Here is a 16,032-nt window from a genome sequence, read left to right on the forward strand (position 1 = left end):
TTAATTGCCTCTAAAGTTGCCATGCTTCAACAAAACACTTTCAGAGGGAGATTCCAGCATGAATTAGAACTATTCAAGAAATCCTGTTGTATTCACTGAGGCCTGAATTGAAACAGTGGTTTCCTGTGCACTATAGATTTCATTTGGCCTAGATAAACACATTCTGATTTGTGTGTCCTTCTCTATTCTGCTGGTTTATCTCTGTTTCCTGTCTCTGCTGCCTATCTCAGCTCTTCAAAGATGGATTTAAATCACCTGAAGAACCTAATGCTGATCTCTCCCTGCCCCCTGGGCATGCTATCCATCTGGGTCTTAAAGGCAATGCTGGTGTTAACTTCAGTGTATGAAAATGATGGCATTGTAGCTGAACATTGTACTAATATTATATAAATGAAAGATAACTTAGGTTATTTTTAACCTTTTCCCTTTTTGTGTGTGTATGTTATGCAGAGTCAGTACAAATTTGTCTGTGAAGCTATTCTTCATGTTTATAAAGAAGGACTAGTACACCCGCTGGATTCCAGTTAGCATAAATGTGAAGAAATGGAGTTCATCTTTCTAAAGACACATGTCAAGCCCAAGTGGTTTGTGGTGGTAGATTATGGCAGAGCTCGCCAAGGCTTTGGGGAAGAGAAAGCAAGTTTGTACCGTGGCACTTTAAAATTCTGTAGGAAATTACTGAACCATGTAATCTACTTATGAATCAGGTAAGTTTGTAAAGGCATGTGATGTGGAATGTATGCACACAGAAAACAAGAAAAGAAAATCTTGATGTACTCGCTGTATGCACCTTTTATTGCCTTAAAACATTGTTCATTAGAAGATTCCAGTGCTCTCCATTGTGAACTGAAAAAGACCAACCAGCAATATCAATGGAAAAGCAACCCAATTATTTGAAGAGCCAAGTGCCTTCATCACCTAAGAGTTGAGTATTCCACAACTCCCACAAAATTGGACTGAATCATCCCAATACCAGTTAACGTTGGCAATATTACTTTGCTCAGGCATATTTATGAAATGAAATACCAAGGGCTGGAGCAATGGCACTGTAACCTCTGTAAATCTATCTGCATTACTGATAAGCATATTTAAAGCAGGCAGAGATCATGTGCTATGCAGAAAAGGCAGTGGGGCAACTGTATGTGAACGAGGATACAATATGTCTTCCACTGGTTATTTTTATGTGCTCCTTGTGTCTGTATTGCTCTTTATCTTGTTATTTCTTCCACATGTTTGTTCTGAAATGGGTGGTGCTTTTAAATTCAGTTTGTTTGATCTGCTCCTCTGTTTCAAAATCTGTTGTTCTTCAGATACAGATAGCAAAGTATCTTTTACTGTTCGTGTAAACATTTTAATCAGGTGCTGGAAGACTATCTACTGCTGACATAAATATACTGTTGCTGCTAAAATGTAAAGGGCATAGATGTTCAGATGCTAAAACACTTAGTTCATTGTCCATCAGATAAAACTTTTTCTGCCCTAATCATGGGCCAAGTCTTCCATTGCTTTAGCAACATCATTGCTATTGCTAAGCCATCCCATTGTGTTCAGCTCTCAAGTAACACATGGATGCATATATTGTATGGCTTGGTCAGATCTTGTGGATGGATCTATAAGTACCCCTCCTCAGTTGCGGGATCACTTCTGCTTGCATTTTGAAGTATCTATGAAATTTGGCCTACATGTGGGTATACAAGGAAAAACAGGCTGTTATGCAGCAGCAAGAATACTACAAAAAACAAACAAACAAAATCTATTTATCTAGAATGCTGAAAAATCTATAGACTTGTCCACAAAGAAGAGCCATGGCTTGAAAAGTGTAAGAAGCTTATAATGCAACCCTGTGCACGCTCCTCAGAAGTTCCGCTGTCTTCAAAGGCACTTATTCCCTAGTGAGTGTGTTTAGGGCTGCATCCTTAATTAATTTATTACACATATAGCTTTTGAGGTTTCTGTGTGTGGATATGAACATTTGTATGATGACAGCATGAGAATCAGCAATGGTGTGAGTGGCTTAGGAGCAGCAATTGCTCTACAAAGGTATTATATGAATTGATTTTGTTATGTGATGTGAGTGAAATGTTGAAAAAACCTGGATGTATCACAATGTATGTAAAGTATGAATGAGTTGTATTTTGGTAATTTGCTTTAAGGTACACTGGTCTCAGTTTCATTTCAAGGGAGAGAATTGGAATAAACCATCACTGTATGGTATTTAAGAATTTGTCTTTGTCAATAAGTGTATAAATTAAATTAAAAGAACATATGGAATATATCATCATGGACTAAAATTATGTATATAAAGGCTGGTTCTGAGAAAAATCATCTAGAAATTTGAGAAACTTTGTGTATATGTTTATATTAAAACCTATTTTTTCTCTTTAATTACAAATGTAGCAGTGCAGAATTGAATTACAAATGTATTGTAGTTTTCCCAAGAGGTTCTTTTTCTTCTCTCCTTTTTTCAGTCTGGAATCACAGTGAATGTGATACGGTGACCCTCATTGGGTTCTCAGCTTCTGAGGTGATCATCTTCATCATACATGCAGATTCATACCCAAAATGAGTTGACTAACAAGTTTAAATTCATTCTGATTATCTCACATGGTCATTTCAAGTTGAATATGAATGATCAGTTAATAGCATAGAAAATCATACAAATATTCTAGAAGCCAGAAAGCTTTGACTTCTCCATCTGGAGTATTCCTTGTTTTCAAGTTACATTTTTTTATTGGTGAATTATATCTTAGGGTACTGCAAACCCCCTGCTTGCTCATTCATAAAATTATTTCTGTTGTGTGTCTTGCACTTGGATGAGGTCCTCAGATCAGTTTATAGCCAAGTGTCATAAAGCCGTATTGAAAAGCAATTGTGAGACAACAGCATGGAAATTAAACAACAAATCACAACAATTGGAATGCAGAGCAAATGACCATCTGCCCTCTGAGCACGCTCAAAGAGGTAGCTAGACAAATCTCCCAGGTCAGCAAATGCCATAATTTGGACACTCCTAATGAGTAGGCCCAAGAGACACGGGTGGCGCTGTTGGTTAAACCACAGAGCCTAGGACTTGCCGATCAGAAGGTTGGCGGTTCAAATCCCCACGACGGGGTGAGCTCCCGTTGCTCGGTCCCTGCTCCTTCCAACATAGCAGTTCGAAAGCATGTCAAAGTGCAAGTAAATAAATAGGTACCACTCCAGCGGGAAGGTAAACGGCGTTTCCGTGCGCTGCTCTGGTTCGCCAGAAGCGGCTTAGTCATGCTGGCCACATGACCCAGAAGCTGTCTGCGGACAAATGCCGGCTTCCTCGGCCTATAAAGCGAGATGAGCGCCACAACCCCAGAGTCGGTCACGACTGGACCTAATGGTCAGGGGTCCCTTTACCTTTAATGAGTAGGCCCAATCCTGTGCCTGTGGAAAGCAGACAGCTATTTAGATACACAGGTCCCAATTCATTTAGGGCTTTAAATTGAAGAACCAGCAACTTGCACAGAGCCTGGAAATAAACGGGGAGCCAACTAACAACTGTGGACTTGCAAGGTCACCATATGTTGCAGTAGTTTATCCAAGATTTGTATGTTTAAAACTGCTTACTAATTGGTGAAATTGGCAGCATCCAAGGGGGGTTTCTTTAACATGGACCTTGTCACAATCACCTGCAATACAGACAGAATTAAACCTTCCAGCAACAAAGAACTAATTACCTCTTCTACCCAGTGAAGCCACAAGGCAGGTTCTTTTGTTAGTTTTTATTTAAAGAAAACCCAAGCTAAGAAACTATGAGGATTTACATGGCTAAATTAAAAATCAGCTTTAATCAGCTAGTATAAGTATGGGTCAAGCACACTTGTTTATATCCCCAAGGATACTCTGTCCTCAGGCTGTTCAAACTGAAAACTATACGTCAAAAACTTGCCAAGATGAGCTATGGCATCAACCAGAAGCGACCCTGTATTTAATGTGAGATCCAGGTCAGAATGAATGCAAGCAACCTTCCTCCTTCTACATATTTGCAAAAGCTCATACAGCATTACATATGTTTGGCTATTTATCTCTATGGCGAATTTATGGAAAACTGGATTACAGCAGTGTATTACTTATTATTACATGTGTTTGCACTTCTTTATTGCAGATCTTTGCTTCCTGTGCTAACATTGACCATAACCCTATCCCTAACTCCAACCCTAGCCCTAATCCTAATCTTAACTCCAGCCCTAACCCTAACATTAACCTAACCCTTAACCCTAACCCTAACCTTAACTGTATCCTAACTCTCACCTTAACCTTAACCCTCACCTTTACCCTAACCCTAACTCCAGCTCTAATCCTAACTCCAACTCCAACCCTAACATTAACCCAAACCCTAAACCCTAATCTTATAACCCTAATCCAACCCTAACCCTAAATTTAACCCCAACCCTAACACTAACATTGACCCCAACCTTAACCCTAACCTTAACTGCATCCCTAACCCCAACTCCAACTCCAACACTAGCCCTAACCCAACCTTAGCCCTAACCCTAATCCAACTCTAAACCTAAACATAATCTGAACCCCAACCCTAACCCTAACCCTAACATAACCCTAACCTCTACCCTAATCCTAAACCTCACCCTCACCATAACCCTAATCCTATAACACAAACATTTACCGTAAACCTAATCTTAACCCCAGCCCTGAACCTAACATTAACCCCAACCCTAACCCCTAATCCTAACCCTAACCCTAAACCTCACCCTAACCCTAACCCAATCCCTAACCAACTCCAACCCTAACCCATACCCATCTTTATCCTAGGATAATAGTATTTTCTTTTATAAATCCTAAATCAAGCATTTAATGAATCCTAGGATAAAATATGGGTGTTCCCATTGGATAAGATTTTTCACAGAAATATTTCAAGCTCAGTAACTTACAAGTTTTCAATGAATTTGATAATTTTCAGGTAGCACCATCAAAATACCGCTTTTGGTCTCTAATTTGAGTACAGATAGGAACAACTATTGCAACTTTTGTTCTAGCAAAGGTTCGACAGTCTGATCAGTGTGACGTTTGCTGGTTACTCAGATTTATTAGAAATCAGTGGAAATTTGCTCAAGATTGCTGGATTGCCATGCTTGATTCACACAGCCAGTCCACTTCCCTGCTTTTGTCTTCAGCCTGGGAGGAGGTGCTGAAGGCATCTCCTGAGAGGAGAAACCTGTATCTGTTCCTCATCTGAGTCTTCCTTTGGGCAGTGTTGGGTTCAAGTTTTAGGGATCATGATGACAAAGGAAAGGTTTTAATTGGTGGGGCTGCTAGTAAGAGGTGCGCTTGTTTACTTTCTGAGCCAGTGTGCCTATTCCATGGGGAACAGAGAATGAAAATATTGCTGACAGAGTTTCTTTTTGAAAGGAGCAATAGCATTTGTTTTTAAATTGTAAGTTTTTATGCTTTCCTCAGTAGCTCAAATGACATCTTTCTCAAGCTTTTCATTTTCATCAATTGATTAAAGCATGGGTGATTGTTGAACTAAACGTTTTTGAAACAGTATGACAGGACTAATTTTAATGCCTGGATTCCCTAAACTAATTGAAAACTGTATTGCTAAATGTGCTTCGGAACATGTTATGAAACTGCAGTCCTCAAAGGAGGACCTCGGGTTCCAATATTCAACCTGTAGTCCACTTTGGAAATAATTTTGCTACCATCAACCTGCAGGAAACATCCCCAATGACCAAATCCTCTCCCCCTCCCTTTCTCTCCATTTCAGAGACATAATTAAATGCTTGCATTGCCATGTGGTGATGAGAGGCATAGATATAGTACAAAATCTCCTTGCATAACAAATATGCTGAGTGCTTATCTCCGATATGTCAGAAGTGTCAACATAGAAACTTGATAATTAGCATCTCTAATGAAAAGGGATCCATCACACAATGCACTCTCAACTGCATTGTGAAATGAGGCTTGAAAATGCTAAATAGCAGTGGTATAGATAAAAATCCATTATTTAAAATAAAATAAACCATTTTACGTTTTCAGTTGCAGTATAAGTGTATTTCCACTACCACCACCAACCTAGGGGAATAACTAATTTCTAATATCAAACTTAAGCACGGCATATATTGTCAGCATTTATCACCTTCAATCAAGCAGCATAGACATTTGCTTTCTATTTCATGGAGAGAAACATTATTTTGCCTAGGATCAGCCCCTGCTTCTGGAAACTTTTGGTCACCCAGTCCACACTCCTGCTCATCTATTCTGTTTTCAGATATAGACTTTATCTGCAAGTAAGCATTCTTGTGTAGTATCCTTGGATGTGCAGAGAAAGAGTTAGATGGAAAGAAACAGGTTTGCTTGTTTGTAACTAGTTCCTGGGGAACCTTTTTTTGGCCCCAGGAACAGATTCAGATATGGTAAACTCCTGGAGGGCCACATTCCATTGATGGGCAGGGCCAAAAGCAAAAAAGAAAAAGCATAAAAATGCAGAAATTCCCTCCAGTAGAATACATTAAAATGGCTTTTCTCTCTGACAAACCCCTGCCTCTGTTTTTGCTTTTAGGTGAAATGGGTGGTGGCACCTTTTTAAAAAATGCATTGTTCACGCATGTGCAATAGAATCCTGAGTCCTGAATTGCAACAAGTCAATTCCAATCTGTTACCTCCGAGGATGTGGACAGGCTGCTTGGACGAGTGAAACCAGCCACCTCTCTCCTTGATCCTTGCCCATCCTGGCTTATAAAAGCTAGCTGGGAAGGGCTGGGCGATGGGCTCTGTGGTGTGGTGAATGCTTCTCTGTGAGGGAGCCTTCACAGACCCGCTGAAAGAGGCAGTTATTAAACCGCTTCTTAAAAAAACATCTTCAGATCCGGCCAGCTATCACCCAGTCTCAGATCTTTTATTCTTGGGCAAGGTGATTGAACAGGTGGTTGCTGAACAACTCCAGGCATGCCTGGAGGATGCGGACCATTTGGATCCCTTCAAATCAGGATTCAGGCCTCATCATGGGACTGAAACTGCTTTGGTCGCACTGGTCAATGATCTCTGGCTGGCTAGTGACAAAGGTGAGAGCTGTTTCCTAGTTCTGCTGGATCTCTCAGCGGCTTTTGACACCATCAACCATAACACCTTTCTGGACTGTAGAGGAGCTGGGGGCAGTGTTATACAGTGGTTCCGCTCCTTCCTCCTGGGCCGTGTTCAGAAAGTGGGGATGAGTGTTCAGACCCCTGGGCTCTCACTTGTGGGGTGCCTCAGGGTTCCATCCTCTCCCCCATGCTTTTTAACATCTACATGAATCCGCTGGGAGAGATTGTCAGGGGGTTTGGGCTGGGTGTTCATCAGTATGCGGATGATAGCCAGCTCTACCTCTCCAGTGAAGGCAGTAAAGGTCCTGTGTGAATGTCTGGAGGCGGTTGGAGGATGGATGGTAGCTAACAGATTGAGGTTGAATCCTGACAAGACAAAAGTACTGTTTTGGGGGGACAGGAGGTGGGCAGGTGTGGAGGACTCCCTGATCCTGATTGGGATAACTGCCCCTGAAGGACCATGTGTGCAGCCTGGGAGTCATTTTGGACGCTGGGGCTTACGTCTTCACAGGTTGCGTCCCGTGGCAACCCAGAAGTACCGGAAAGGGTTACTTCCGGGTTTTGCCGCTCACGCATGCGCAGACGCGCAGACGCAGGTTGCGTTCCGTTCAGGTTGCGAGGATCCCGTTCGCAACCAGAGGTACCACTGTACTTCTGTTTTGCATAAAGGTAAAGGTACCCCTGCCCGTACGGGCCAGTTGTGTCCGACTCTAGGGTTGCGTGCTCATCTCACTCAAGAGGCCGTAAGCTGGCGCCGTCCGAAGACACTCCCGGGTCATGTGGCTAGCGTGACGAAGCTGCAGCTGGCGAGCCAGCACCAGCGCAGCACACGGAAACGCCGTTACCTTCCCGCTATAAAGCGGTACCTATTTATCTACTTGCACTTAAGGGTGCTTTCAAACTGCTAGGTGGGCAGGAGCTGGGACCGAACAACGGGAGCTCACCCCGCCGCGGGGATTCGAACCGCCGACCATGCGATCAGCAAGTCCTAGGCACTGAGGTTTTACCCACAGCGCCACCCGCGTCCCTACTCTGTTTTGCATAGCATACTGGAAAATCCAGGTTGTGAAATGTCAGTGGATTTGCCATTCTTGCACAACAAACCTACCTATCTCCACCCCCATTAGGCTTTTTACAGTAAGGAAAGTGATGTGCAAATGCTTGCGTGTGGGGTAACAGTTGTATGATACAACATTGTATAACCTCCTTGTATAAAAATGAATGCTCAATGGACAACTGAGGCTGTATAACCTTCCTGCCAGCTCCGGAGGGATGTTCAATAAAGCAGGTTACACCTTTTAAGTTGAATTACTTAAATAAATGAACTTTTCCACGATAATCTAATTTTCTGAGTTTCACCTGTATCTTCCTTGAAAATGTAAGGCTATAATCTATTTTATGAAACTGTACAGTCACCTATCCAATGTATCTTTGAAAGCAGGGGAAATAGTACAGACACACACCTGCAGTCAGTGTGGAGTTCTTATGGAGTATGGATTGGCAGACATGAGCAGTGAAGTCAACACCAAGGAAGAAAAACAGACACTGTTCTAAGAACCTAAGTATAAGCATGTTTAATAAGTTTCCTGCTCTGCAATGCGTCTTTTTTTTGTTTGTTTGAAAGTTAGGATTTAGCTTGAGGCCTGTTCAACAAGGAAAACTATACAATATCAAACAGTAGCAACCAGAAAATAAGATGGCATACTTCTAACACTATGGTGCAAAATCTTATATGTAGGGCTCTTTGGCAGACCCCTTCAATAGTTGTGCTTCAATCCTAATTTGTTTACGGTGTGTTTGTGTCTTCCCATTTATCATTCATTCATTCATACCCTATTTTTCAATGCATTTCCGCATCACTTTCTAAATTGCAAAAAAAACTGATTCTTTTTTAAAGTAAGATTTGTTGTAGTAGGGCAACAGTCAACTTTTAAAAATTCCACAACCTAAATTTACAGTGTGCACATGAACACCTGCAAAATAGTGACTGTCTAGAGGCACTCTGAATTAACACATTTGTATTTTACTGATGGTTTTGAAAAGCAGAGCTGTCCAATTAAACAGGGGCAGCCTTGCCGTCGATTAAACACTTGCAATTTGATTAACCAAGCATATCCCTAATAAGAATAGTATGTCCAAACCTCAAACTGCAGTTTTGGTGAGTACTTTTTTTCTAACTACACTAATTTCTCACCTACAATAGGAGAGAAGCCTGCAGCCCCCTTTTAGATTAAAGTGATAGAATCAGTTTTGCTTAAACTGTCTAGTCCACCAGTTCCATGACGGAGTCTTCTTGTGATTTCCCTTTGTCATCAGTTGACTTTGAGTTCAGCAGCATAGTGTCGCCAGGGACTGCAATGTTTTCCTGCTGACGTCTATATGCCAGATTCCAGCAGCGAGGGTGGAAAGGTGGGGCTTGCAGTGCTCATAATGTGGAGTTCTCTCCCCCTACAGACCTTTTGGGAGAGTTCTAAAAAACATACCCAGATGGCCAGATGGTTGATAAATAGTGGAATGTTTTCAGTGAATTTTATGAAATTTGATTCTGCTTCACTTGTCTTGGTTTACCCTGAACATCGTCTATAGATCCAGGTGCATCACACAAACAAACAGTATCATAAAAGTCTTTTAAGAGTCCAAGTTTCCCTAACTTTTCTGTACAAGTTCATGTACCTGATTTATATGAGTGTGTTCTTTTGTTGTCGATGTTATTGTGTGTGGGGTTTTTTTAAAAAGATGCCATGTTCCAAGCATGGCCAAATTCTTGTCTTTATCTTTTCCTATTGGCCCAAGCAAGTATCTGAATTGGGATCTTGGATTTAATTTTAGTACCTTACATATACTTAATTCACACCACAGCTTCAGTTAAAATTCCATTCACCTAGCAAATCCTACCATGTTATATAAATAGGTTACATAACCTGAATACTGAATCATGAATACACAAGCAACCCACTGATAAATGCATTGTAAATTTGAAATGATGCAAAAGGTCACAAGCACCAAATTTCAGATCCTGGAGAAAGTCGTTCATTTGTAAAGGTTTGTGGTTGAAATTTAACTCAGCTGTAGCTTGTGCCCTGCTTTACATCATTGATCATTTCTGCCACCAAACTATAGTTCTGTGGTGGGGTTGGAAATCTATAACAGTGTAAATTCAATATCTTCACAATCTATATTTTCCATGACTTGATTTGGGGGTGACATGATGAAAGCATGCCTCTTATACAGGTGTAAACATGTTTATCCTGTTAAACCATGGTTGACAAATATGTATTAGTTTTTAAATTTGTAGTATAAAAACTGTGCCCCCATGACAATGAATCCACAGTACCTTCACAAATTTACACTTTGGACATTTATTTGGGGGTAGGTAAAAGTAAAGGGACCCCTGACTGTTAAGTCCAGTCACAAACGACTCTGGGGTTGTGGTGCTCATCTCGCTTTACAGGCCGAGGGAGCCAGCGTTTGTCCGCTCTGCAGAGTTTTTCCAGGTCACGTGGCCAGCATGACTAAGCCGATTCTGGCGCAACGGAACATTGACACCAGAGCAGCGCACAGAAACGCTGTTTACCTTCCCACTGGAGTGGTACCTATTAATCTACTTGCACTTTTTTGGCGTGCTTTTGGACTGTTAGGTTGGCAGGAGCTGGGACAGAGCAACGGGAGCTCACCCCATCGTGCGGATTCGAACCGCCGACCTTTTGATCGGCAAGCCCAAGGCTCAGTGGTTTAGACCGCAACGCCACCCGCATCCCTTATTTGGATGTAAACACTAGGAACTAATCTGGTCTCAAACCAGTCTAAAGTTGTAGAGTAGTGATGCCCTAAGAAATGGTAGACTAGGTTCAAGAAGGCTTGAAGCACAGTGAGAAGGAAGGCTCACACAATGAAAGTCTTAAAGCAAATTAAGTTGAATTGAGTAGAGACTTGAAACATCTTGGACAAGAAAAGGAAAAGTGGAGAGTTGTTAAAGACCAACTTAGCGAGTGAGTTCTGGGGTGCAGGGTAGAGGAGGGGTGTTGAGGGAAGCATGCCTCTTGTGATGTAAGAGAAGTCGGCAAAACTGTAGCTATGTGGGGGAGGGGTAGTTGGACTTTTTGCCTGGGTGAAGCCTCTAGGGGGCACCATTGAGGCTCCCAGCTTGTGTGTATGTACGCAAATGCACATGGGGGTGCCATACTGGGTCTTTGACCGGGGTGAAATAAAGCCTAGTTTCACCCCTGGAAGTTGGTATTAATATGCATTTGCTAGGACTTATTAGTGCTCTTCCCACCATATGTTTTCTCTGTTGGAATCCTGGAAGCAAAGCCCCAAGTTTGAGCCAGGCACACTTTGGTAACGTTGCAAAACACGCAGCAAAGGAAAGTATTGAAATACAGGCTGTAAAACCTTTAACATGTGACCTTCCAGTGAGTCCCCAAATGTCCTCTTTTAAAAGTTCTTTCCAAACTACCCCACTTCCCTAGCACAGAGATAGACCACATGCTTGGTAAGTCACAATATGGTTTACTTACAAAACTCTTCAAAGGTCAGATTCATGTGCTTTTCCATACAGCATTCAAAAAAAATGAACAAGCAGTCCAAATGTTGCCCAATGACAAATGGTAAAAGTTTCTAAACTACTGGTATGGGGGGGGACGACACTAGTTTCAGACTCAGTTCTGTTCTGAAACAAAAGAGGCTAGTTAAAGCCGTGTACATACTGAAATCCACATGGAGAGAGATATATAACAAAAGCTGGTGACCCATTTCCTCACAAGGTGGGGAATAATGGCATAGGACAGCTTACTCTATGGTTTTAACCTCTTCATTGACTAAATCAGGGGTCAGCAACCTAAGGCTTATTGAAACTGAAATACTTTATTGTCACTTGTACAACTTGTATACAGTGAGATTACATGAGCACCCCCCACTCACCTCTCTTAGTCTTTAATTCCCCTCGTTTACTGACGCACACCCACCAAACCTGAAAGTCAGTTGCCCTGTTGCTATCTTTTCATTCAGCAGCCTAACAGCCCACGGATAGAAGCTGTTCTTTACCCTGTTGGTGCCACTAATCATGCTTCTATATCTTCTGTTCAAGGGCAGGAGATCAAGAAAGTGCCAGCCAGGGTGTGAATCATCCCTGAGAATTTTCCTCACTCTCCTAAGGCTGTGTTCTTCCTCAATGTCATCCAGCGGATTCACGGGGCAGCCCATAATATCTTGTGCTGTATTCACCACCCACTGTAGGCACTTCCTATCAGTTGATGTCAAACCAGCGTACCACACCATGATATGCTTTCTATTCCAGGACACTTTCTATTGTGGACCGGTAGAAGGAGATTATCAAATGTTGATTTGACATCGTTCTTTCGCAATACTCTGAGTAGATGGAGTCTCTGTTGGGCTTTCTTAACCACCTGGGTTGTATTGATTTTCCAAGTAAGGTCTTCACTGAGATAAACTCTTAGGAATTTAAAGGAAGAGACTCTCTCCACACAGCCCTCCCCAGTGTACAGTGGGGCTAGTTCTCCTCTCTTCCTCTGAAAGTCCAACACCATCTCCTTTGTCTTTGGCTCATGCGGCTCGTCTATCCGGCCCATGGTGACCCCTGCCGCCCCCCCCCCCGCCCTCCGCTCTTACCGGTGCGGTGCAGGGACTGACTTCTGGGTTGATGATGCCTGTGCGCGTGCACATGGGCACTCTTCCAACCCGGATGTGCACCGAAAATAGTGTGTACACATGCGTGCAGGACGGAGAAGCGCCCGTGCGCATGCGCACACACTATTTCTGGTGCACATCTGGGTCGGAGGAGTGCTGGAAATAGTGTGTGCACACCTGCATGGCCTCTTCTCTGACCCGGAAAAGCACGCATGTGCACACACATCCTCCGACGGACAGAGCATTGACCGGCCCATTGTTCGGTAAGCTTGCCGACCCCTGGACTAAATAGATTCAAATATGCTAACATTATATGAGGCTGAGACCCTACAAGTTCTGCCTCCACCCTGGGAAGGGTGAAGGGAAGCAAGAAGAAACAGAAGCCTCCAGCATATGCAGTGGCGGAGGAAGCCTCTTGGGCACCTGGGGTGGTGCGCCCAGGGGCAGGGTGAGCCACCCATAGGGAGGGACAAGGCAGGGTGCACAGCACCCATAGGGACAGGACAGGGCGCCCATTACCACCCCCCTCCATTGTTTGCTCACCTGCCTCCTTCCCGTCCTCTCTCCTCCAGCCAGGAGCACGGGGTAACAGTGCGCTGCCCGCCTGCGACTCCTGACCCAGGCGTGATCCGGTGCAGCCGCGATCAGGCCTGGCTGGGAATTTGTCACCCCCCTCAGGGACGACATCCAGGGCGCACCGCCCCCACATTGCTCCATCTCCGGGTGTATGTGTGGTTATAGCCGCTGCCACTCAACAGGAAAGTGACGGATAGTGAGGAAGAATCATAGAATCATAGAGTTGGAAGAGACCACAAGGGCCATCGAGTCCAACCCCCTGCCAAGCAGGAAACACCAACAGAGCACTCCTGACATATGGTTGTCAAGCCTCTGCTTAAAGACCTCCAAAGAAGGAGACTCCACCACACTCCTGGGCAGCAAATTCCACTGTCAAACAGCTCTTACTGTCAGGAAGTTCTTCCTAATGTTTAGGTGGAATCTTCTTTCTTGTAGTTTGGATCCATTGCTCCGTGTCCGCTTCTCTGGAGCAGCAGAAAACAACCTTTGAGTGGAAGTCCCAAATAACCAAGCGCTTTGCCCTCTGTTATCCAAGGTCTTACATGGCCCCCAACATGTCCCCAGTGATGCCAACTGCTGGTGCCGAGCATGAGGCTTGTGACCCTCTTGAAGATACGTAGTGGATATTTTGGGATGAGATGGGGAAAGAGTCTCTGGCTAGTATAAATTCCTTTCGAAAACAGAGGCTTAGACCCAGACTCAATCTCAATTAGATTGCATTGAAAGAAATGTGAAAAGTGAAAATGAATGGGAACCACGTGTGATTGCCTTTCTCTGGATCCAACCCATAATATTTGTTTCACAATGTGTTTCCCAAATCCTCATGTTTTTACAAAGGGACCAGGATCAGAGCAAAGTAAAAGAGGTTTAATTAAAGATCCATGACAATTAAGAGCTATGTTTAAAACCTTATCAGATTTTTGATAAATGTGACTGCTGTAATAAATGCAGAATGGAAAGAGTTGCTATTTTAAACGCTTCTATTCTTACAAAAGAAATCTCTCTAGAGCAGAAAGCAGTGTGTGTTGTTCTTTGAATAAAGGAATTAATTTCAGGCTTTATTAACAATACAAATAACACTGTGTGATTTCTTTGCTTCCTAAAGCCTGACTCAGCCTCATAAACCAGGAGTTAAAACATGATTTGGAATTCAATAGCCTCTGAATGACAGGAGTATACATTTCCGCTCTTGGCTTGATAGGAGACCAAATGATGCTCTCCCTTGCCTGATTAGAAAGTGTGTGTGTGGGGGGGAGTGATAGGTGCTAGGACTTCCGGGTTGGCCCCTCCGGCAATGGCGGAGCTCCTCTGATCGGGAGGAACTTGCTCCATGAAAGTAGGGTCTGAACCGCCACGGCGAAGGCAGAGACCCACTGAAATCACAGGCGGAAGAAGCCTGTGAACTTGGGATTCGGCTGGCACCTTTCGCGCCTCCCCTACTTGCGGGGAAACCCTGTTTTGGGGATCCGGAGTGACGTGGGGTGAGCAGCGCGGTGCTTTGAATCGACTGCTTCTTTCACGGAGTGAAACCGCATTGCTATTGTCGGAGAGCGCTGACTTTTTCCTGTGGACAATTGGACTTTAAACAACAACCCGTGAGTAGAACGGAAAATTGGATCTTTAAATACCTTAATTTGGCACCGAACGGGGAAGCTTCAAAACAGAAAGTCCGCCTTCCCTTTTTGTAAATAGACTGAAGCAAAGAGGTTGCAAGCTAAGGTCTTGGAAAGCCTCATGTAAAGGATTAAATTTCCATCAATTGGAACTATTAAACCCCCCTTGGAAGCAGGGGAAGAGGGGGGAAATTGTGTATCATGCATCCTGCAGGAGAGAGTGATAAAAATTAAATTATCACTGCTCTGAACCCCTAGGAACGGGCTGCCAGCAGATTGATGTTTTGGAAGAGTTCATTGACAGCGAAAAACAGTCAGTTAATAAGAGAAATATATTGTTTCCATTGTCCGCTTCTGCGTTTTAAAAGGAAGAAAAAGTAACTGAAAATTGAAACTATCTTTACTTTTGGAATTGTGTTGGAAAGGATTGATACAAGTGGAGACTGTTCCCCCCTAGAGGGAGTCTTTGAAACTGTTAGAAGAGTCGAGGTGAGGAATCCAGCTGTACGATAAGAATTGTGAGAACTAGAGATTGACCTTGGACATTCAAGAATGTCGGCAGGAGAGGCAATAGTGTCTGCATTTTGTAAGATAAGCCATCTGTTGGAGCAGCTTCATAAAAAGATAGATGCTATGACTACTAAAACTGACATTTTGGGACTAAAAGCGAGTACCAACACAGAAATAACTCAGGATCTGGCACAGGAATCTATTTTAACAGGGCAAATTGTTGAAAAGGAGAAGGATAAAGTTGCTGTTGTCGAACCTAAAGCAATACAAGGGGGAGCCTTAACCTCACAGAGGCAAATTGAGGGTTACAAGTTGAGGCCCTTTATGACTGAAACTAGAAAAAGTCAGATTTCGAAGATCGGAGCCTGGCCTGGACTGGAAAAGGAAAGTTGGAGATTGTGTTTAGGTGTTAAGGTTGTGTTTTGTATTGTTTATATTGTATTGTTCCTTTTGTTCCTTTTTCCTTTTTCTTCTTTTTTGTATGTTTTAAAAGTAATAAATATCATTTTTTTAAAAAAGAGAACCCCCCCCCAAAAAAGAGAGAGATAGGTGCTGTTTAAAACTAGTATGTTACATATTTTGTGTTAAAGCCTTACAACAGGTCCCCTCGTCAACAA

At 43.0% G+C, this 16,032-nt stretch overlaps 1 protein-coding gene and 1 long non-coding RNA gene across 8 annotated transcripts in view; one reads left to right on the forward strand and one right to left on the reverse strand.

Moving 5' to 3' along the window:
* Positions 1–2,275, forward strand: part of PTPN3 (protein tyrosine phosphatase non-receptor type 3) — a 92,398-nt gene extending 90,123 nt beyond the window's left edge. For all 7 annotated transcript variants that reach the window (XM_081835061.1, XM_081835060.1, XM_081835063.1 and 4 more), the window contains one exon: positions 451–2,275. In XM_081835061.1, coding sequence (XP_081691187.1) covers positions 451–528 — 78 coding nt within the window. In that variant the 3' untranslated portion in view covers positions 529–2,275. The remainder of the gene's footprint in view (positions 1–450) is intronic.
* Positions 1,178–7,730, reverse strand: LOC309326429. Its single transcript, XR_014150299.1, has 2 exons — positions 5,695–7,730; positions 1,178–4,184 (listed from the first exon to the last, which is right to left on the reverse strand). It is a non-coding gene; the product is annotated as an uncharacterized lncRNA (long non-coding RNA).
* Positions 7,731–16,032: the final 8,302 nt, after the last annotated feature.

The sequence above is a fragment of the Podarcis erhardii genome (assembly GCF_964252035.2).
Source record: "Podarcis erhardii genome assembly, chromosome: 13".
NCBI lineage: Eukaryota > Metazoa > Chordata > Lepidosauria > Squamata > Lacertidae > Podarcis > Podarcis erhardii.